This window comes from Chrysemys picta, chromosome 13, assembly GCF_011386835.1.
Source record: "Chrysemys picta bellii isolate R12L10 chromosome 13, ASM1138683v2, whole genome shotgun sequence".
Taxonomy (NCBI): Eukaryota; Metazoa; Chordata; order Testudines; family Emydidae; genus Chrysemys; species Chrysemys picta.
Genome location: NC_088803.1, coordinates 54169089 through 54192977, shown reverse-complemented (window position 1 = coordinate 54192977; position 23889 = coordinate 54169089). Strand labels below are relative to the sequence as shown.

At 42.8% G+C, this 23889-nt stretch overlaps 1 protein-coding gene across 4 annotated transcripts in view; it reads left to right on the top strand.

The window, feature by feature from the left end:
* RPRD1B (regulation of nuclear pre-mRNA domain containing 1B) overlaps window positions 1-19523 on the top strand; it is a 42910-nt gene extending 23387 nt beyond the window's left edge. For 2 of the 4 annotated variants that reach the window (XM_065566364.1, XM_042842577.2), the window contains 2 exons: window positions 15365-15426; window positions 16720-19523. In XM_065566364.1, the coding sequence (XP_065422436.1) occupies window positions 15365-15426; window positions 16720-16747 (90 nt within the window). In that variant the 3' untranslated portion in view covers window positions 16748-19523. The remainder of the gene's footprint in view (window positions 1-15364; window positions 15427-16719) is intronic. The other 2 variants (XM_005304856.5, XM_005304855.5) reach the window with 1 other exon arrangement.
* The last annotated feature ends 4366 nt before the right edge of the window (window positions 19524-23889 follow it).

The window sequence follows — 23889 nt, the reverse complement described above, 5'->3', positions numbered from 1 at the left end:
CTATGTCTATACATAGTAACTTGAGTATACTGTACATTATCCATCCAGAGTTAAAATCAGCCAGAAGATTTAGGACTGTTGCATTCAAAAATCTAAAGATTGTTAGGCTTTAACTATCTATCTAGCAAATTTATTTGATCTCCAGAAGCTGATTTGAGAATTGAGTTTATTGTGGTTTTCCCATAGTTGATTTATTATAAAGCACTTGAGTTATCAAGAGTACAAAAGAAGCCATAAAAACTGCTTTCTGGCATCGGTTACTTTATTTACTGAAAATGCCAATAGAAACCTTGAGTCAGATCCATCTTTCACTGAAGTCAGTGATAAAACTCCAGTTCATTTCTGCAGGAAGGGGATTGTGAGCCCCTCATACACTTCTTAACTGCTTTAATGGCACCTACGATAAAAAGCAGAATACTTCAGCATGCATTTTAAAAATCCTAGATTTGAATCAGCTTGAGGTATCGTAAAACTAATTTGGTAACTTGTGCTATAGCAACTCTAATCTAAAGTTTATTATAAACCAAGTTATAAATGCTGTGGGTTTTGTTTTGTTTTGAAATGACACTTCTGGTAAGTTCTCTTATGTGAAAGTTAGCAAACTGCTATAGGCCAAAATAATGAAAATTCAGGCACTGATCCTTCAAACAGTTAAGCAGATACGTAATTTAATTCACATAAATAGTCCCATTGACTTCAGTGAGACTAGTCATATGCTTGACTTTAGCATGTGCAAAAGTGTTTGACGCATTAAGGACTAAACCTGTATTTTATTAAAAATGTCTCTTAATGGCATGAAATCTTTGTCAGTTCAGAACACAGTTGCCTCATTAACAATGAAAAACTAGACGTCCAGCATACTCTCTCAGTATACCCTCAGGCCAAAACTTAAAAAAGCCTAGGAGTCTTAAATTAAAGTAGTTAAGTGACACAGAAGCACAAATCATGTTGTGGTTGTACTGCAAACCCTTTGGGGTATAGTCGACAAGCATTTCAGCTTTCCTGACTTGTGGAAGTTTAATATGTCGGAGAATTTTGTTGGTTGCAAATGTGTAGCCCAGACTATTTGCTTATCGGTTTTGTGTTTGAGTTTCTGGTGTTCTCACAGTAACAATGTTAATGAGACTCTGAGTTTATCTCATTCAGCATATATGGGCGTTTTTAAGTGTGTAATCTCTTAACAGAAAATATTTGAAATTCTTACAGGATACTAAAGAAACAAGTACAAAACATCCACTCTAGCAATTTAAGTCTATAAAATAAGAAGAAAGTAAAGAATTAGCAACATGTAAATACTCAGATTTAAATTAAAAAACCCTGTTCCTAATACTTCTCCATGACATGTTGTGCTCCATCATGACCTTTTTCCAAACCTCTCTAATTGCTAGCTGTATGTCTTTACAAAAACAAACCTTGCTTTCAGCTGAGACGGGTTTTTAAAAACAAAATTCTGTTTCAGGGTGGACTGTTTACTTCATCAGCTTTTCTGTTGAAAGTGACTGAGAGGAGAGAAAGTAGGCTCCTTGTTGGTAATATGAACCAGGATTTTATTCTGTCGAGTCATGAGAAGTGCCAGTATCTCTGTCTGATCAAAAATTGTAAATCCATTGTGGATCATCAAGGTACTGGGGTTGCACACACAAGTAACTTTTTTTCTTTGAGATAGTAATAAAAATAGCTAAGCCCTGTGACTGGGAAGGGAACTTTGGCTGTCTAAACACTGGAGTTCTTATTTAATTTAAATAGTCCAATACTACTGCCTGTCATCAACCATGGCAAATTCTACAAACAAACGTTATTTACATTGAATGGGAGTATTTACTCATTGTAGGCTATTACTCAAGAGATTTTGAAATAAGTCCAGGGTGCCAAAAGCTCATACTGTCCTCAGTCACATAAAATCCTTTCAAGACACGATATATTAGAAAAGAGGAGGTTGGACAAGTGGGCTGCAATTCATGAGTGAGCAGTGGCAAAGATTTGCATGAGTGAATTCAAAGGCTGCTATAGTACTAAGAAACCCACAAACTGATGGTTTGAGGGGGAAGCTAGTACTGGGTGTTGAGTCTGAGAGAAAAGACATCTAGGGGAAAAGAATGTAGGCCCCATATGCTGTGGAACTTTGTCTTAAACAGTAACTCTGAAAAGGAATTGGGGGTCATGGCTGGATAACCAGCTGCACAGTAGCTCCCAGTGCAGTGCTTCAGTGAAGAGAGTTAGTGAGGTCCTTGGAGGTGTAAATGGGAATATCAAATAGGAGTAGGGAGGTGGTGGTATTTCTGTCTTCAGCATTGGTGAGGCCATTAATAGAACACTGTGTCCAGTTCTGTTGTCAGTGCTTCCAAAAGGATGTTGAAAAATTGGAAATGGTTCATAGAGCTACAAAAAAGATTCATGGTCTGAAAAACCTGCCAACAGAAATTGGTCCAATAAAAGCTATTACCTCACCCACTTCGCCCTACAGTGAGTTTCTTAAATCTGTGTAGTTTACCAAAGACTAAAACGTGACTTGATCAGTCTATATGTACGTGGGGAGAAGATTTCTGATAGTAGAAGACTCTTTAATTTAGGAAAGGTTTAACAAGATCCATTGGCTAGAAGCTGAAGCTATACCACTGCAGACTGGAAATTAAGCTCAAATATTTGAGGGTACCATTGGAACACTTGATCAAGGGATGGGGTGAGTTCGCCATCACCGGGAGTTCTGGATTCCTTTCTGAAAAGAGATGCTCTAGCACAACCAGAACTTGTGGGCTTGATGCAGGAATTACAGGGTGAAATTCTATGGTCTGTTTTATGCAGGAGGTCAGGTTACATATTGTAATGGGCCCTTCAGGCACTAAAATCTATTACATAAAGTAATGGACACAAGAATCAGTATTTCAATACCTTAGTATGTATAAACATTCTTATTGGAGGCGATGGCTTCCTATTGCTGATGAATAGATGACTCAAATCTAAGTTTCTGATCTTTTGGTACGGATATTTTTTGGATCGCCTAAGATCCCACTGAAATGCTGATCAAATAAAAGCATATTGAGAGTAAAAACTGTGCCAGAACCTGCAAAGTTAAATGTCTGTGCTAGTTACTGTGAAGCCAAGTGCAGCTGTGCCTGTTGAAATAAATGACAATAGCTATCTAAGAAAAACCAGCACATCAGTTATACCGTATAAAACTGGAAACTGAGAACTATAGGGAAGATATTCAATGGAGGAGACGGCCTCCATGTTCAAGTTGCCAGATGATTGTAAAATGAAGGTAGCCGAATAGATGGAGCCACATAAGTGAAAGTCCTACCAGAACATCTCCGATCCTATGGAAGAATGGCTACCTAAAGTATATGTGATATCTGCAGTAGATCAGGACTAGGTGGAATAAAACAGCAGAATGACTCTTCTTGCAGAAGTCTAACCTCGGGGAGTGAGAAATTGTGTTCACGGCTGTAGCTTTGGTTTATAAAGTCAATGCTATGGACTGTTCCCTCTTTTCTTTCCTTCTCATTTGTCATCTTCGTATGCTTTTTTGTATGCTCTTTGGGACAGGGCATGTTGCTTATTCTATCTAGGCCTCTGTATATTCCATGATCCTGCAATCAAGCAATTTTCCGCAGAATTCACCTGTTGCTGAACATTGAGATCCATTATCTCTGCTTTCAATTAAAAGTTTTGTGACCTTACAGTTGCAAAGATAACTTTTGACAATGTGACCTGAGTGTAAACCAATGGCTGTCTGAGTCTGCCAAGAGCCTCAAAGAATAGTTCAGAGGTGTGAACTGCCCCCGTCATCTCACTTAACGTTACATGGACTCCATGATTGTGTGGCCATGAAATTTGTCATTTTCCCAAGCTACTCATGCCCTGCATGAACTTGCCTATAGCTGCCGCTTTCTCCACAATGGGGAATTATTTGGGTTACAGTGCATGCTCTCTTCACTCTTCTGTAGAGAAGAACTGGATTCCTGTTTGCATCCAAGAAGCGTATAGGCACAGATAGCTAAGCTGCCTAGTGAATAGAGCACTAGGTGAGTCCGAGGGAACCACTGAAGCAGGCTACAAGTTCTCTCTGTCTCTGGCACACGCTGAGTGAAGTAAGAAGTCTCTGAGCTGGACCACCAAGATAATCTAGTACACCTCTGCCCTGATATAATGCTGACCTCGGGAGCCAAAAAATCTTACCGCGTTCTAGGTGAAACCGCGTTATATCGAACTTGCTTTGATCCGCCGGAGTGTGTGTCGTTCTCTCCTCCCACCCCTTCCCGGGAGCACTGCTTTACCGCGTTGTATCCGAATTCGCGTTATAGCGGGGTAGAGGTGTAATTGCTGCTATAGAACTGGGCTGTCTGGAGAATGCAGTGAAGAAATCAATCATTGACTAACTGTATATCAGTGAGTATTTCCAACTGTGCCATAGAGCACACGTCAGCCATGATTATGTGCTGCTTCTACAGTGTTCAGCACAATGGGACCTGGCCTGATTGGCACTTCTAGGCACTCCTGCAGTATAAATGTTAAGTGAAATAGTAATATTAAAAAAACAAATTATCTAGAGATCACGAAATTGTTTCCATGTAATGTTGCTGTACTTTTCAGAGAGTTGCATGCATTGCTACACTTCCCCGTAGCAATGAAAATCAATAAAATATTTGAACAAAGGTGAATGTATGACTGGAAGTGTGCTTGTGTTGTGAACTTTATGCACTGGAGGAGGTGTGGTTAGCATGCAGGGGGGAACTCAGCACATAACACAGTGCCCCGTTTCTGCTAGAAATCAAATTGAATAATGTTCTGGGCCAATATGATGTGAGCTTAGATTCCATATGGCATTGATATCTATCTCTTCATGGCGGGGGGATAGCTCAGTGGTTTGAGCGTTGGCCTGCTAAACCCAGGGTTGTGAGTTCAATCCTTGAGGGGGCCACTTAAGGAACTGGGGTAAAAATCTGTCTGGGGATTGGTCCTGCTTTGAGCAGGTGGTTGGCCTAGATGACCTCCTGAGGTCCCTTCCAACCCTGATATTCTATGGAGCAGGGAATGCCACAGGATGTAGGAATGATACGTTCAGGGCTGTAAATGGTGCTATGTGCTACACTGGACAGTTTCTTAACCTGGCACCCTAGTAAAAGGTGAGCAACAAGAGTTTGTAGAGCATGAAATGCTGCCAAAAGCCGCAGCAACATGTTTCGTAAACTGAAATGAATGATGCTGTGAGGGAAAGAAGAAGCTGTATCTCCTTGTTTAAAGAGTGGGAGAGGGGAAAAAACAATCTGCCAGCAAACCGGATATACCAAATCTAAGCTTTAGCTCTGAAAGGAGCTAGGATTACCCTTCAGGTTCTGAATGGTGCGTTGTTTCTTTGTGAGAAACTGGTCTGCAAGGTCAAGTTTGTTGCTCTCTTGCTGCTGTGAAATGAGAAAGGGAAATTGGTTCTGTCTGCTCTCCCCAGGTTAGACTGTAGAGAATATCTATTCAGAGATGCTTGTTCTGTTCAGAAAACAGTGGGAAGTGAGAGAACCCACTTGAGACACAGCTTTGCTTCGTGAATTTTTTGGGGGGAGTGGTTTGTTTGTTTGTTTGTTTGTTTTTAATATATATAAATATTAAGACTAATTCTCCTGTTGCACTGAAGAGCACAGAATCTGACAGATGGTTCCCTCTCTGCTATATTAGCTACCTTTCTGCAGGGGGAAAATTGCACGGCCTTTTAAAGAAATCCTCAAAATAACCGATTCTCTATTCAAATGTTAACTTGGTGTCAGACCTCACCCACAACGTATCTGAGAGTGCGCCGTTCCTTACTTCTGCAAGCCCCCTCTGCTCCATGTGATTCTTGGAGCCTTGAGATGAGAAGTAGGACCCCGAGGTGGGGAAGGTTCACCTCTAAACTCTTTGGTTTGTAGCCTCTCCAGAGGAGCTGCTTTTCAAGGGAGAAAACTTTTAGGGCTTGATTCAAAGCCCCCTGAAGTTAATGGGAGTCTTTCAAGTTATTCTGTTGGTCTCTGGATCAGGCCCTAAGTGTATCTAACTTCTCACCTGCTTCTCAGCTGAGTTTGGATGAAAATTAAATATAAATGATGCACAGGAAACTAAATATTTATTGTTCTTTTCCTGCTTGATTTGTACACATGCGTGCGGGCCTCCTTTATTGGGACCAAGTAACTTTTTGATTACTGGGGTTGAGATGTTTCCTTATTAGGTTAACTTGTCCCTTTTGTATGCAGCCAGCCTCTCTCGCAGTCCGCTGTATAGTAAGCCGGGTGTTATAACTGATGTGGGGAACTCTTCCCCCTCCCTTGTTTAACTGTTTGTAATTTTATTTGGCATGCTGATATGCTCACACTTGAACAATGTGTGGGGAAAATGACTTGTTTATAAAACAATAGGGGTGCTGTACAGAATGGGAGTGAATACAATTTTAAAAACTACAGACAGGACAACTGAGAGGATGTGGGGGTAGGTGGGATTGGGGGCAGAGGAAAGGGAAGGCAGTTATAATCCCAAACACCAACATTGGAAAATCTCCAGCTGTTTTAAAAGCAGGGAATAGTTAAATGGCTGGATTTCAGAGGGGAACGAATGCTGTATCCAAAGGGATGATCCTCAGCTGGTTAAGTGGCAGTGAAGTTATCCTGAAAGAGGTTGATGTTGAGCACAGAATAGCCGGGATTAAGCTCTAAGAGGGGTGCTTTGTAATACAAATAGTAATAAGAGTATATGTTGAGTCCAGCTAGTTACTCATGTAGCAGCTGTACCTATTAATAATCCACACTAATGAATAATAACAGGCTGCTAGCGGAAAATCTAATGGTCATATACTTCAGTGTATTTTGTCTTTTTTGAAAAGCTGTAGAAACATTAAGGGGGGGCTTAGCTAATAAACCTATGCTGTTGAAGTAGCTATTGATCAGTTGCAGTCACTGTTTTTCAACAAAACTTCATATTGGCTTTTTTCTATAGGAACAATGTCTCCGCGACTGTCACATTGTGACTTACATTTTAATGAGTCCACTTTCTAAAAGCTTGTTAAACACAAACTTGGGTGGCAAGCTAGAATAGCCAAGGCCTGATTGACTGGACTACTTTGAAAAGTCTGCACATTCTGGGTATCCCTGCTGCATATTTACATAATTTTAATCAGCCTGTTAAAATGGAAACCTAACAAGCTTATGCCAAACTATTTAAACTCTGAATATTAGGCTATTTATACAACTTTCACGGTTTTCAAATAATTACTCTTAAGCCAATGGTGCATGTTTTAAAAATTCTGAGGCCTTCTATCTTCCTTTATACAGTAATAAAAATGACACTTTTAATGTAAATTTCCAAGGATCTGATTTAACTAACAAAATAGATGCTATTCACAGCTCAGACTGCAACTGTCTTCAGCTCATTCTTGCACGGTAGCACACATGATGTAGATAAAAATTACCCACTGTTCTGATTTCCTGCACACGAAAGCCTAGTTAAGTTACCCACAACTTAAAAAGGGTCTTTCAAAGGTTTATTTTAAGAGAGAATTAATCCTGGTGTAGGTTAGTGGGAACTGTGATGTTGCAGAACATTGAATTCTGGGCTGTCTGGTGTGACTTCGGAGCAGCTAAACAAACTGGTGGTGGGAGGGGGGAATGTTAGAACTTTTTTTTTTATTTAATTATCCTCTTATTTCAGGCATTCAACACAAATTGAAGGGTCAGTGCCATTTAAACCTGCAGATCCCTTTTTAATGCTGAAATTTCCACCTTATCTTCCATCACTGTGCATAATATATGTCCTTTAATCAACAATGTCAACCAAAGGGTGTTTGTACATATGACCTGCTACAACAGAGGTGCTTGAAATGAGTATCTGGGGAGATTTAGCTCCTTCTCCAGTTCACCTACTAAATTACGTTAAAGCTAAAATAAACACATGCTTTGTAGTGTAAGCATAAGAACGGCCATACTGGGTCAGACCAAAGGTCCATCTAGCCCAGTATCCTTTCTTCTGACAGTGGCCAATGCCAGGTGCCCCAGAGGGAATGAACAGAACAGGTAATCATCAAGTGATCCATCCCCTGTCGCCAATTCCCAGGTTCTGGCAAACCGAGGCTAGGGGCACCATCCCTGTCCATCCTTGCTAATAGCCATTGATGGACCTATCCTCCATGAATGTATCTAATTCTCTTTTGAACCCTGTTATCATCTTGGCCGCCTTCACAGTGTCCTCTGGCAAAGAGTTCCACAGGTTGACTGTGTGTTGTGTGACCATATACTTCCTTTTGTTTGTTTTACATCTGCTGCCTATTAATTTCATTTGGTGGTCCTTAGTTCTTGTGTTATGAGAAGGAGTAAATAACACTTCCTTATTTACTTTCTCCACATTAGTCATGATTTTATAGACCCCTATATCCCCCCCCTTAGTCATCTCTTTTTTCCAAGCTGAAAATTCCCAGTCTTATTAATCTCTCATATGGCAGCCGTTCTATACCACTACCCTTTTCTGAACCTTTTCCAATTCCAATATTTCTTTTTTGAGATGGGGCGACCACCTCTGCACGCCGTATTCAAGATGTGGTTGTACCATGGATTTATATAGAGGCAGTGATATTTTCTGTCTTACTATCTTTCCCTTTCTTAATGATTGTAAACATTCTGTTCGCTTTTTTGACTGTGGATGTTTTCGGAGAACTATCCACAATGACTTCAAGATCTTTCTTTAGTGGTAACAGCTAAGCAACTGTTGTAATTGCGTACAGGGATCTTGTAGAACTATACATTGGGTCAGTTGCCAGTGTAATCTCTATACTAAAATGAAGTTCAAGCTATGAAGAAGTTGGCAATTTCCCATGCTACAGCACAACAGAGTGAGTTAAACTCAGGAATAGCCTTCACTCTATTTCCTGTCCTGTCAGTTTAGTGGTCAAACATTTTCCTCGTCAGTGGGTATTTTCCTGTCGGATCACGCTGTTTAATGGTGTTAAATTTGGATTCTGGAGTTGGTTTTTGCCACAGAGGAGTTAGAATTTTAACTTTTATTCTGAAAGTGAACGTAGATTAGGAAAGGCACTCACGATGCACAGTGCCAGTTTTTTCCAACCTCGTCCTCAAAGCCTAGCTACAGCAAATATTGAGTCCGTTCTCATTACTTTGACCATAAAAGGCAAATAACCTCCAAATGCCGTCGGTCTTAATGAATCCCTCCTATGCACCATGGCAGTCAGCTGTGTGCACAGAGTGCAGACCGGGACCACAGAAAGCAGCAGTTTTTTAGGCACATTTCAAGATTTGTGGGGGGTTTTGGGATAGAAGGACTTTAGGAAGGAACCTTCAGGCTGTATTTTCAAAGCATGCCTCAGCAGGGGGGCTAATTTGAGACTATCCTATTCTTCATAAAAGCTTTTCCCAGAGTTCTCCACAGCGGGTTGCCTGTGCGGTTGAATTTGGAATAGCTAACACCGCTATTCTTAGGAAGGTTTGTGTGCCACTACTTATGCCCATCCTCTGAATGGAGAAAACAGTCTCTCTTCTGCACCTTGAGGTCTCTGCATCTCTGATGTCTCTCCAAATGGAACATTCTCCTTTTTGTTTATCTAACTTTTTTCAAGCACAGTTTGGACATTTATTTGAAGTTAAAAACAGTGACTAATAGATTTTATTTTTAAGGCTTGTCAATGACCCAGTATTGCCAAGGACCGGGTTCAGAGGTCTGTCAATATACACACAGTGTGCCCGGCAGTCCACGCCTAATGTGACTTGGGGTGACGTTCTCCTACGTGATGTCCGGTTTGAAGTCCAGCCACCGACTGAAGCAGGCAATGTCAGCTCCTGAAGCTGGCCACAGAGCACCTTAAAAGGACAGGAGATCTTCACTGTACTCTTGCGCTTAGGGGTAGATATTAAGGGTATGTTTACACTGCAGCTGGGAGCATGTCTCCCATCCTGAGTAAACAGACTCATGTTAGCTCTTCTCAAGGCAGTGTGCTAAAAACAGCAGGGTGGGTGTTGCAGAGCAAGCCTGTGCGACTCCCTCTGTCTGAACTTGGGCGGCTAGCCAGAGCCGCTGCCCTTGCTGCAACGTTCACCCTGCTATATGTAGTGTACCAGCTCAAGCAGAGCTAGCATCTCTCTGTGCTCGGAGGCATGTTCCCACCTGCAGTGTAGACCTATGCTAAGGGCTCTTTTAACTAGGGTTAAAGGGTTCACCCTGCCCTGACTGAGCACCATCCTTGCCTTGACGGATTAATCAGTGAAGTATTTACATACTCTCTTGAGACCATAGCTTCTGGGCTGGTATGGGCTGTTCTTTTGTTGTGCCTGTCAGTTGCTTCAACTTCAACTCTGCCAGCTGTTCCTGCTCCAACAGTGGTTTCCAATCTTTCTTCTCCCTTGTTGCCATTTTCTGCATCAGCACACTGTCTCCTTGGCACCAGAGCAGACCGTGGCTGTTAAGTAGAAAGTAGGTAATACAGTGTCTGTAGTGCAATCAGCAACCAAATTGCGTGGTAGCTCTTTAACTGGAGGGATTTGATCCACGGCACAATGTTCTGCCTGGCATCCTGAAGCATCTTCCTTTGCTTCCAATCCTCTAACAAAGCTTTCGGATACCTGGGTCTCTTTCTCAACCTGCTGTGGCACCGCGTCTTTCTCATGGCTGTGATCTGTTTCTGAGCCCTCTTTGTAAGCTCTCTAGGGTAGGACCAGTTGTTTTATGTCTGTCCAGTGCCCCACACAGTGGGGTTCTGCTCCCATGGCTAGGGCTCCGAGATGCAATAATATTGGTTTGGGGTAGATCACGCTCCCTTTAGCCCCCAGACAAAGAATGTTCTAAGGATTGTACAGATGTGGTGGTTGGGATGACCTGAATTATTTTGCCATTGATACATGTTCAAAATCCAGTTACTTTTCAGATAGGAACCCTTGCCCCAGGGACTGGGTGTTGGAGGGATATCTCAAAATAGTGCACACCTACAAATAAGGATAAACTGAAGAATAATGTTCCCTATCATGTAGTTAAATGTTTGAAGCTGTGAACCATATATTGGGGAACAAATAGCCATGTCAGCCCTTTGAGATAGTTTCTTCTATGTGCAGCACCAACATTTGGGACAGATGCACATACTTCCACATTAATAGCACATTTTGCAAACATTTTTGTGGGTATGTCCTCATAAGACTTGACTGAGTGAGGCATTCCAAAGATTTACAGGCCTGAGAATCTTTCTGGGATGGGAGGAATGAGATTGTTTTGGTTTTCAGTTAATTGGAATAAAAGGTTTTTATTTCTTTAAGATTAAGGCATGCTCTTCCTGTTCCCTCCCGCTTAGTCCTGCGTCTGAAAGATCGGGGAGGGGCTCTGCTCTTCCCAACTGGGCAGAAACCGTTTGCAAGCTTGGATTTACTTCTATCTTGCATGCACACCTCTTCGTTTCTTAAGAGTAGTTAACTTCATCCCTTGGTCCTCACATGGAATTTGCCACCCCTTTGGATAATCATACTGTTTGGTTTTGCTAGTCTCTTGCCCTCTTTTATTTCTCTCCTGCCTGTTGAGAGTGTGGCAAGCTTTCTTGTTGCCCTCCCCTGTCTGTGTTGGTGGACGTCAGCATTCTTGAGAGAGCACAGCCTTTTCCTCCCTCTTTTCTAGCTTGGCGTCTATCATTGTCTGGCGGATTCATGTGCAACAACTTTCAGACGGCAGCTTCTTTGCAGAAAGCTATCTGTAGATGCAGCAGTATCCACCTCCTATCTGTGAGCAGATACAGTTCAATAAGCCCCTTTGCTGTCTGTATTCTAGGTACATGAGCTCTCATGCTGTTCCCTCTTCTTACTGCATGTTAACGATTAACTTGTCATGCTTCAGCAGAGCAGTCAATTTGCCATAACGCTGGGTGGATGGTCCAACACATACTCCTGGGGGAATTCTGCGGCCACTGCACAATGCAGAATTTTGCAGAAATTAATGTTGTGCACACAGAATTTCCTTTCCCCCTTCCGGGGAGCCCCCTACAGAAATGGGCTGCAGAGATGTTGGCTGACACAAGGGGCCATTGGACCCAGTAGAGCCCAGCTCACAAATAGAAGACAAGGCTGGGGGAGGAGGGAGGGAGGGAATTGGAGGGTTCCCAGCAGCTGCGTTTCCCAGCATGCCCTGAAGGAAGGAGGTGGAGGTGTGTAAGAAACTCTGTGCAAGCCTGGCCCCCAGCATCAGGCTGTCTCTCCCTCTGTATCCCTGGCCTCTGCGGGGTAGGGGATGTGAGTGTCGGGGCCGTGGCTGGACTCTAAGGGGAAGAGGGTGAGAGGGTGCAGCTGGCCTCTGGGGGGTAGCAGGTAAGAGTGTCTGACCCCCCCCCCCCCCAGCAGGGCTCTGGGGGACGGGGCATAGAAACAGGAACTGGGTTGTCATACACTCTACTCCTGGGGGAATTTTTGTGTCTCTATTATTACAGACATACTTGCTGACATTTATTTTGAAATAAATTCCCAAAATAATTGAAACTGGCATGATTATATAGTGTTATTTTTGACAATTTGCAGAATTTAAAAATATTGTGTGCAGAATTTTTCATTTTTTGGCGCAGAATTCCCCCAGGAGTAAACATGCAGTAAGCCTTGGCATTTCTTTTGGGATTGTAATTGCTGAAACTTAATGGGGAGAGGGGAGGAGCACTGCTTTGGTTGCCCTACAATCTCCCTTTCTTCTGTGTTGGTTTCCATATTCTACCAGAGAACTGCAATAACCTCTAGAACCATGATTATATTGATAAATCTATCCTTCGAGAGCTTTATTGCCTCAATTTCAATTTTTGTTCCCATCTCTTGTTTTTTTTCATGCCTTTAACTTCATACCGTGTTCTCATTTTTCTCTTCCACTGTTGTTACACATTGTGTCCATCCGTCCCCCCGCTCTCTTGCCTCATTTTCCCCATATGAAGTCTCTTCCCCACATTATCCACCCCCCCCCTTTCCTTCTGTCCCAATCTCTCTGCTCTTTCTAACAGCCTTGGCATGCAGTAGCTGCTCACATACTGGCCTAGCTCAGGGCACTAGTTCAGTACAGGGTCTTCAGTGGATCAATTTCTCAGCTTCCTTGGCTGCTTATGATCCCATGTGGACTCCTTGGCCATGGTTCTAAAGTCCTTCAGCACCCTTCCCACTTGGCACTCTTGCAGGGTCTCTTGTCTTCCCTGTGAACTGCTCTTGTTTTCACATTCACGTGCACCTAGACTATGCACACAGCCAGCGCCAGTGAGCCTCCCAGCCCAAATCGATAGCCCTTAGTGTGAGGCTCGCTAATCAGAGATGTCTGTGTAGACAGGACTTTGAAGTTGCAGCTTGGGCTCTGAAGCCTAGGGAGAAGGGTGGGCTTCAGAGCCGGAGCCACAACTCCAAAGCGCTGTCTTCAAACCAATTTTTAGAGTTCTAGCGTGAGCCCCGCTAGCCCGCATCTGTTGACCTGGGCTGGAAGGTTCACTTCTGTGGGCTGTTTAGACATACCCTTAGAGAGAGAGAGAGAGAGAGAAGTAGTTCAGGAGGTAACTGAAAGGTCATTGGTATTCACCAGTACATCTGGCTGGCATAATGAGTCCTGGGATTGCAGAAGCATTTCTCAAAAACTCACAGTTGGGGATGTTGGACGCATTCTTATTTCTGTCCTTTGCCTCCCACCAACCCTTTCGCCCCCCGTAAATTGAAGAGTGCATTTCCTCCTGAGCCTCTGCAGTTCCTTAGCTGCTTAAGCCGCACACTAGCGGTTTATGAAGCCACCAGAGCCTCATTTGAATTCCATCCTTCCAATCCATTATCCTGTGTGTACATGTAGATGTTTATGATGTAATGATCTGTTACTGCCTTAGCCTGGTGAATCTGCATAGATATGAAATAGGATGTTAAAGGAAATCCATATTTGTGTCTCTACTGGAAATTTACAGTATACTTTCCTACACCCACTTCAAGTGTAGGGAGATTTTGCATTATTGCAATCACTTCTGTTCTCACTATTCCAGTACAAAGCAATAAACCGATAAGAATGTAAGCCCATCATTCATGATCAAAGCAAAATATTTCCCACATGCTTTGAGATTTGGGGAAGTTGGGGAGAATTTCCATCATTGTAAGGACTAAATGGGGAATTGGATTCAAATTAAAGTTGTAAACTCTTCAGAAGGCTGATTCACTATGAAATGCCCAGTTTTTCTTGTTCTTCAAAGAGAGGATTCCATAAACTGTTCTTCTCTTACTACTAATTAAACAAGAAATCAGAAGTAAATTAGTATTGCAATTGACTATATGGAAACCTGTTCAGCACTCTGAGGTGTTTTAACTGTCACATTGTTTCTCATAGATTTCGATCACATTTCAGAGATGACTTGAAAAATATAGGATAAGCAACTGGGTAGAGAGACACTTGAATACAGTTTAAAATTATGACATTATATGGGGATGGAGCTCAATGTAATAGTTTAATATTTATTATTCCGGACTACTAGATATCTTAATGCTATTGACCTATTGTATGTAGGCAAAGTGCTCTGATGGGACTAGTGTTACAAAGTTAATGTGTTAAATCTTAACTGAGCTTTTGAATTGGATAGTTTGCTTGTATTTGGTGTGAATGTGTTAGTCTGCTTTTGACAATCTCTAAAAGTCATTACTAGACAGGATAATGTGATGCATGATGATAGGTGTTTTCCTGGGCTTTTGGGCTTCTGATCAACCCTTTCTCCTCTCCTCCCCCTCCCTTCAGCTTCCCGCAATGAAGAATCGGCCTTATTTCAGGTCATCTTCAGGCTGTGGAATTCAGGGATGACTTCCCCGGAGCTCTAAAATATTCACTTACTGGACTTCTGAATGAATGGTCCTGGCTGCCTAGCTCTTGGAAGGAATCCTTTCAGATTCGTTCTGCAGTATCTGTTCCTTCTACAGACTGCCTTTCTCCTGTTGCTGTTGCACATTTCTGAAGTTAGCAGAGACTATGTTGGTCGTTTCAGTCTCTGACCCTCTGATTTTTTCACTCACATTTGGTGATTATGTGCATAATTCTGAGTCACTGCTAATGCGCCAATATAATGCTACAGCTGTTATGGTTAATAATCAGTTGGCGAATATGTTATGGATAAGTGCTAATAACACAAATTGACTGGCTAATAGTAATGATTTCTCTTTATCCTTGACTACTTTTATAGTTCCACAAGGGAGAATCTACATAGATTGTTCATAATGTCATTCTTTAAATGTATGTGGAGTAAAGACTATTGTAGTACTGTGCGCTGGGAAGTGACAGGCTTGCCTCTCACATACATATATGCTTTGTAGGGATTGATCTCATTTTTCTCTAGGAGGACACTCTATTGACCTTCAGCAAATTAACTAGTTGTTAATTTCAATCCCTTCAGTTGTACCTGAGGAGGGACATGCTTTCTGTAAACCTACCATCATACTACAGCATGGTAAAAAGGTAACTGGACCAGACTTAAACATAAAAATCATACAGTAGATGGTAAAATTTCAGAGCCAAAATTTCTATTTGGGAACTTATTACCCCTCTTACCAGTAATAGCAGTCACAGGCCTAGGGGGGTCTGTGACTTCAAGATGGCACTCCGTGTGTGACCAAACCCTTGTGTTGCCTGTGTCTTCCAGAAAGATGGCAAACACACATACGAGGCTAGATGGAGCAGGAACTCCTATGTCAGTACAGGAGGCAAATGTAGGAAATGCTCATAAGGCCTTGAGCCCCGTGGAAGCCAGAAAACCGACATAGGTCTGTCTGTTGTGTTTGTTTGACCAAACGGGGGGGAAGGATAACAATCTGAAGGGAAATCCAGATTCTCAGTTTGAATTTTTAGATGAAGTTTGAAGAAAGTGTCTTCTGTAGTGACATCTGTAGCAACTGATGAGAGCCCTACTAGTTGTCAGTGAGAAATAATTTCCCTGCCCTTGCAGGGGCCTCGAGCACTGGTGCACCTCCGTTCCTCCCGTTCTCTGCCTGTGACACGCAATAGTCTAGTCTTCTGTGGGTCTCGTTTCGGTTGTTGGGTTTAGGGTGCTGTGTGGTGGGGATGGCCTCTGATATGCAAGAGGTCAGACTAGAAGATGTAATGGTCTCATCTGGCCTTACGCTCTAACTCTGACATAATTGACAGAGGCACTAGGGGACTCTACCCCACCTCAACAGGAGGAGGAGAATTAATGGCTCCGGAATGCTAAAGCTTGTGGCATTCCTGTCAGTCACATGCTGTGAACATGGACCCAGGTGATAGGGAGCTACTAGACTGTCTGTCATTATTGTTGAGACCAGGTGGGTGAGGTAATATCCATTATTGGACTAACATCTGTTGGTGAGAGACCAGCTTTTGAGCCACACACAGCTCTTTGGGTCTGGGAAAAGGACTCTGAGCATCACAGCTAAATACAAGCTGGAACAGATTGTTTAGCATAAGTAGCTAACACGTATTCTAAGGGACCGTTCAAGGAGAGTGGCCCGTTAACACCTCTGCAGTTATAGGACAAAAAGGGGGTTAATCAGTTACAGATTTTTGTAATAACCCATAAATCTAGTGATTACCTCACCAACCTTGTGTCTCTAATATTCTGGGACTGACCATGGTTACAACAACACTGTAATTATTATTCTCAGAGGTGGTAATCAATCTATCTCCAGGAAACCAGTCCTAGAAAACTCTCTCAGTACGCACTGATCACATGTAAAAATCTGTTTCTAATCTTATTCCCTTGTCTCTTCCCCTCAGGAGTATAAACAGAAGCTTGCTCGGGTAACCCAGGTCCGCAAGGAGCTGAAATCTCACATCCAGAGCCTTCCAGATCTGTCGCTGCTGCCCAACGTTACAGGAGGCCTGGCACCTTTGCCATCTGCTGGTGATCTGTTTTCAACTGACTAGGACTAATGGTGCCTGCATTTACTAATTCCCCTTAGTACCAGCAGAAGTAAGAAAACTCTCATGTTGACTGGAAATCCAGTCTTCCAATGATCTACCATAGGAATGAACATACAGACCCTACTTTCAACCTACCAGCTGCACATGCGTGCTCTCTGTGTACAGTGTCTCATGTTGAGGGGAAGATGGAGAGTGTGTGTGTCCATGTTCTGAAGGGAGTGGGTATAGAGTCCATATATATTTTGAAAAGAAACTTTTCTCACCCTTTCTGTACTCAGATTAGTTTCCGTTTGCTCTTAGCACTTGTTACTCCCACAGAAGTCATAAGAATCATGTACATATACCTTGAAAGTTTTCAAAGAAATGTTTTGTGTTTTTTCTCTCTAAAAGTGTCTGATTTCTGAATCTGTTTTGTGTGTGTGTGTTGGGTTTCTGACGTTCAAATCTATAAGCAGTAGAGTGGCTAATGTGCTTCATGGGGGCGTGTGCATGTGTGTACTGTACCATCCTGGGATCCGGGGGCATGTCTACAGAGCAACAGTACAGGTAACCTGTTGTTAAATCGATAGTTGCTGTTACTGTTGTAGGAATGACCTCAAGGTGGCTCCTATTTGGTATGGTGCATATGTACATACACTGAGACTCGCACTATGGGCAGTAGAAATGAACAGCTTGTTTTTGTGAATTAGAGATAACTTCATAACTTGCACTGTGCTGAGCAATGCAGAACTGGTTACTAGGCATGAGTAGAAGTGAATTTTATTCCAACTCCCTTGTATTATATTTATACCACATTTTCCCTCTGTATTATATAAATGTAAATGCTACAGAAGTTTTAACTAGCCAAGAGGTTGGAGTGGTGGAATAAAACTAGTGATATCTCAAATAGGTACTGTAACTTTCTTTGTGAACTTGAGAATGGCTATATTGAAAATCTTGTTCTATGAATTTTGTCTCCTTAGGTTAAATAAGTGAATTTATTTGATGGACTGAAGTTAAATGTGGTATAAATATTTTATTTATATAGCGTATCAACATATACAGACCTGTATGTATATGTATATACACACATCCTGTATACCATACATCAATATACATGAGCATGTATATATTGGGAGGATGTATGTATTTTCGTATCACACATTAATGTGAGTTGATTTTTTTTCCCCAGTAAAAATTGAAAAACAAATTTAAAAAAAAACCTAATTCTAATTCCATGATCATGCGAGCTAATGGTATAACTACCATGGATGTAGTTAGGTTTAAATTTTTGTGTATTAGTTTTAGCAAGCAGGCCTGCCTGCTCATTGCAAACCATTCCAATCTGGCAATTTTGTTTTAATTTAAACACTTCTTGCTAAGGGCATGTCTTCACTAGCAATGTGGCAGTGCTTTAACGTGGCTGTGTAGTCGCGTCATCAGTGCTGGTGCACTGTCTCTCCAAGCACTATAAAAAACCCACCTCCACAAGTGGAGTAACTCCCAGCGCTGGTGCACTGTCTACACTTCCACTTCAAAGCGCTGAAACTTGCAGCGCTCGGGGGTGTTTTTCACACCCTGAGCGAGAACGTTGCAGCACTGTAAAGTGCCAGTGTAGACAAGGCCTAAGACTTCACAAGCTGCTGGAAACACTTGATTGGATAATACTGGTTTCAGCCTCTGTATTACAGAACCTATAAGGCAGAGTGATGTGCTTTGTTTGAGCCTCACTGTGGTCTTAAGCTGCTCTTTTCAAAGACATGAGAGGAAACCTATAGAAATATGAAGCTTGTTCTTTGTGCTCGTTAACTTATTTTACAGGGAATATAATGGCTAATTCAGCATTCAGAGAAACCGAATAAACTAGCATTTCTGGTCATTTAGTTTGTGAAAAGTTCATGCACTTCATTTTGGCCCTTTATTCTTGCCTCCTTACTGCCCATCTGTGGAATCTGTTTTCCGCTTGTTGTAGAGGAGAATTCCTGGGGGCAGAACTACATTCTTCCATGAATTGATGTGACTGGAGAGCCCTTTATCTGAATGTTTGGACCATAGAGTGTTCTACACTCTGGTTTTGCCAAAAAAAACCAAAAGAAAACCCCAAACTCTCAAACACAAACCAAAAGATGCATTTCTATCCTGTCCCAGCTCAGTGGAGTTAACCCCAGACTGTATTTTATTTAAATAACTATTCTTGACCTGTAATTTGACTGCATAACCATTACAGGACAAAAATGAAGCAAAACTGTCATAGAAATTATGTAGACAAATGAGTGTTGGCATCTCAAACTGCTATTTTGGGCGGATTTTCTGTGAGAAAGTTGTATGTTTGTTTTTTAAATTGAAATGCTTTGATTTTTTTCCAAAAAAATGTGTGTGTTTTACTTTATTTTGCTTAATTTAAATAGTCTTGTGGTTTTTATTGACGGGGGGGGGGGGGGGGGGAGGGGGAAGAGGGCAAAGGATGCCTGGTGAACTGGGTACAACTTCCTCAAACAGTTTCCCCAAAGTGTCTCTTAAAAAAAAGAAAAGAAAAAGAAAAAAAAAAGAGCTTAAATCTGTATATGAATTGATCTAGGAATTAATTTAGAAGCATAGGCTGCCATTTTGGCAGCAGTATATTCTGAAATGTCTCATAGATATCTATTTTTGAATAAAGAGGGTGTTGTTGAATGGTACTGGGTTTATTTTATTCAGAGCTTGCATTTTGCACTGGCACACCCCAGGCTTCGCTTTGTTTAAAGCAGTGAGATCCATGTGCAGTAGCTACTAGAGAATTCCCACTTTGAGGAGTTCTGCAGCTGTGAAGTATCATTTGAACTTGGCAAATTGACAGTCACCCTTTAACTGCTTACCGGCCACACTTGTGTATGATTGTCTTAGAGCATCACCACACCAAAGACCCTCTACTCAATGGACTAACTTCTGCTTAGAGGGGCAGAAGGTTTGGGAGACCAATTCAATCAACAAGTAATCCCGGTTGCACCAGGAAACGTGTAACTAACTAACTACACTGTAACTAGAATGCTATATCAAGAACTGTGGTTATAAGAGTTTGTGATACTGGGTAGTTGAGGCACTTTAGCTTTAGAGAGGGTGGAATGAAAGAGAAAACGTAGAAGTTGTGATATTAGTTCTTGCATAATGTTGACCAGAGTGTGTGTGAGATGCTTATGGCAAGGTTCTTCAGCCTAGTTGACTTCTGACTTTAAGGATGCCTTCAGACAAATTTAATTAGCCAGGGGTGCATCTACATTGCAGATAAGGCTTAGAGGTTGGAGAGTAGCCATAAATATTCTCCTGCCTCTCAGATTTTTATACCAGCTTGAGAAGTCCTGTAGTCTGTGGCATATTTAAAATTCAATACTACTTTCTTTACCATGAAAGGCATTCAAGGTGGACATCCTTCCTGTGAATAAGAGGAGACCTGTTTCATTTCCCTGCTCACTTGAAAATTCTTCATCTTCTGGTGATCTTGGGAACTAGAAGGAAGATTTTTTTTTTTTTTCAAGGGCACAGATTGCAGGTAGGGGCCACCTGCCAGACACACCTCTGGAGATTTTCATTTTACAGTTCTCCAAAAAAGACTTGGCTTGTTCACAGCTTCTTTCATACTGTTCTCTACTTCAACATATTCTGTACCCTTCGCCAAAAACATAACCATCAGATAATGCTAGTTAAAAGGCTAATACCAATATTTCACACCTTCTCTGGAGCGGTGGAGGGGAAAAAGAAACTTGGGTGTTGACAGCTCAAGGATTTATGTAATTTTGTGAAGTGCTCAGATACCATGTGATCATGGTGTCAATAAAATTAAAACAACTTTTAGCTTCCACACAGGAGTTAGAGGAAGTAGACTCTGGAGGCTTTGTGTTTGCCCTTTGTGCTACATGAGAGCATTAATATGTTTAAAAAGTATTCTGATGCTAGGAGAAATGAATAACCTAAGTACTTTACTCAGTCTACTATCCAGGAGTCCATATATGGTGTCCTTGTGCCCTATGAGCAGGTCCTCATACATCTATTCTCTACTCCTTCATTGTACATAAGAACATTGTAGCATGGTATATACAGTTCAGCTTGCATCTTGCAATCATCTGCTTAAGATGCTCCATTAAATCTGACTTTTCTGCGAGAGCCAGATACATTTATAAGTGCACTAGGCTACTGCCACACAAGCTCTGAAATCTTGCTATTATTTTGAAGATCACACCGATTCTATTTTTGTACAATTGAATGAAAGCCTAGCTATTTAGCATGTTAAAATGATCACCAACTACTGTCCTCACTATGCCTGCCAATAGCAAACCTTGGAAGTGCAGCATTGGAGAGTAGGCGCCTCCATGTGGTTTTGAAGTCAAGAATAAGACTTCAGAATTTAGGAGCCAATCTCCTTTCAAGCTGGGGAAAAAATACATATTGTAACCTTTTTAAAAACATAGTCCCAGTATGCCAGACGTCTCAAGTGATTTTGAAAGGAGATAGTTAAGACTTTTGTGTAGTCCTAAAATCTTTCTTGGGTTTTTAATCCACCTTAAAAGCCTAAATATGTTTTATCAGTTTTGACAAATATGTGACCTCTCTTCTGTATGGGAGCTGAAATGTATTTCCCTAATTTGTGTGCCAGTATCGCTGCATCTTCACGAGGAACTGTGTCGCCTATTATCAGGGGGTAGCCGTGTTAGTCTGTTGCTTATGTTGCATGTCCAGGCCTTGGTTTCCTCCTTTGATCAGTATAAAATACTTTCCTGCCTTGGCCAGATGGTGGGAGGAGGATGTTTGCCAGGGTCTTGGAGAGGGTGCAAGGGAAAAATCCTACAGAGATGCAAAGCATTGTGTTTGTACTACTGCCAGTCTCCACTCTCTTGATCAAGGCAAATCAAAGCCCTTAAGACTAGAATGAGCAGCCAGTCATTCCCTGGGTACCAGTGTCTGACACCTCAGTTGGCTAAGATGTATTTGTGTTTTCCACGTACATGGATGTGGCTCAAGTTACTGACTTCCCCTGTCATCACAGCCCAACAGTTGTATCAGGGCATTCTGTGACCTAGAGATGTAGCCAGACTTTGGCTGCCCCACTCCAGCCTCTGAGTGAACATCTCTGCTCTCCTGTGACAGACTCCTCAAGCCAGCAGCCTTTGAGAGCGTGCTAAAGAGAGGGCTATTCTGCCCCGGGGGTTGAGTGAAGTGCTCTGCATTGTAACATCAACTCCTGGAAATGGTAGGGGCCAGGAGGCAATAGCGGTGGTGTCAGGGATGGGGAAACCTGACCTAACGAGAACCCAGCTGTGAGCCAGGAATTCAACAACCAGTTTCCTAAGTGCCGTTTCTGCTAACCCAGCCCTGCTGCCGAGTGTGGTTAAGGCAGATGTGACTGACCTTCAGAAATAGCTGGGCTACTATTTTATTTTATCAGGACCCCGCTTTGAACCAGAGGAGCTGCAGGTTATTTTTAAACCAGGCATTGAGCAGCTTGAAGCCTGGCTCAGCAGAGCTGTGTGTGACAAATGCTCTTTAAAGTGCGGTTGTGCATTGTTTCCTGTTCTGAAGAATGTTTCCGACAAAGGAGGAGAGGGTTGAGTTGTTAACCCCTCCGGGACCTCTCCCTCAATGGCTCTTGCGTAATGTCTGTGTTTGTGTTTGCACAGTGCAGTCTCTGGCCTCCCAGGCAGTCCTGGAGAAGATCTTGATGGTCCCCACTCTTCGTCCTTCAAAAAGAGAATCAGGGTGGCCAGCAGCAGGAATCTTTCTGCGAGTTCCCAAGCTGTAGTGGAGGAAGCCTGTCTCTGCCCCTGTCTTCTCTTTGCCCAGCCTGGGAGCTGGGTTCACATCATGGGCACTAGCGCCTCCCCCCTCTTCCTGCTCCTTTCAAAGAGCCACAACCCGTTCCTTATTCCATGGCTTGAGGTCCCTCTGTCCTACGCCTTTGGAGAGCCGCTGCAGACCCCAGGCATGGCTTTCCTAGGCTAGCTGCTGCAGCGACGCCAGAACACTTCCAAAGGCGCAGGCACGAGGCACGACCCCTTCGGGGGGAAGAAGCATGTCCACCCCTCTAAAGGGCTGTTTCGTAGCCTGATACTAAACTGTCCCATGGCTTCCCAAGGCCAGCCCTTTAGTTCTGCAGAAACACCCCCTGAGGCGGTTGTCCATCCCATGCATGGTTTGCATAATCGCCCGGAGAACCCCTGCCAGCCTAAGAAGCAGCGAAGAGGCTAAATGTCTGCTGTACAGCAGCTAAAATGCCAGGACTGGAACTACGCGTTCCATCATATCCCCGGTGCAGCAGCAGGTGTCCTAGCAAGCAGGCCCAGGGCGATGGCTGCCCCTGCCCTCCCCTGCAGCCAAGTGTGTTGCACTTCATTGTGTGTTTAATCCTGCTGTTTTGAGGGTGGTATGAGCACGTGAGAACAGTCCATGTTCACCAAAGCATAGCAGTTTGAAGGCAAGTTGATCTCTGCTCAGCTGAGAGGAGCTCACAGCCTGAGGGGGAGAGATGCAGGGTGGCCACTTGCATGTGTCTTTAGAGGCTGGGGTTTGGAGCACCCTGAACCGGCCTGTAGAACAAAAATCCCTTTGGGTAAATGTGAATTGTCTGCTTATGTTCAGGGATGAGACCAAACCAAACCCCCAGAAATTAGTATCTGGATCAGAACTTCCCAGCTGCTCCCTACCTCTCTCATGGACAGAACCAAAGCCCTGGGTTGGATTCCCCTGAGACTTGGGGGGACCATCTCTTATTTGCTCTGTCCTGTGCAGTGCTGGAAAGCGAGAAGCCAGCTAGTTCCCTGATCGGGGCGAATGAGACATCAGCACAAATTGGGATATGGCACTGTTTAGCTTTCCCGCTGGGGAGCTGTTCAGCAAGGAAGGAAAACGGCTCCCCTTGCCAGCCTGTAGCCTTTGGTGGTCCTGTCCATTAACAGCCTTGAGCAATAACGTTACATATGCCGAGAGGAGACTGACAAAGGGCTGTTTATGTGGCTAATTTTTGTTGCGGGGCAAGGCGTTACAGCAGGGGTCGGCAACCTTTCAGAAGTGCTGTGC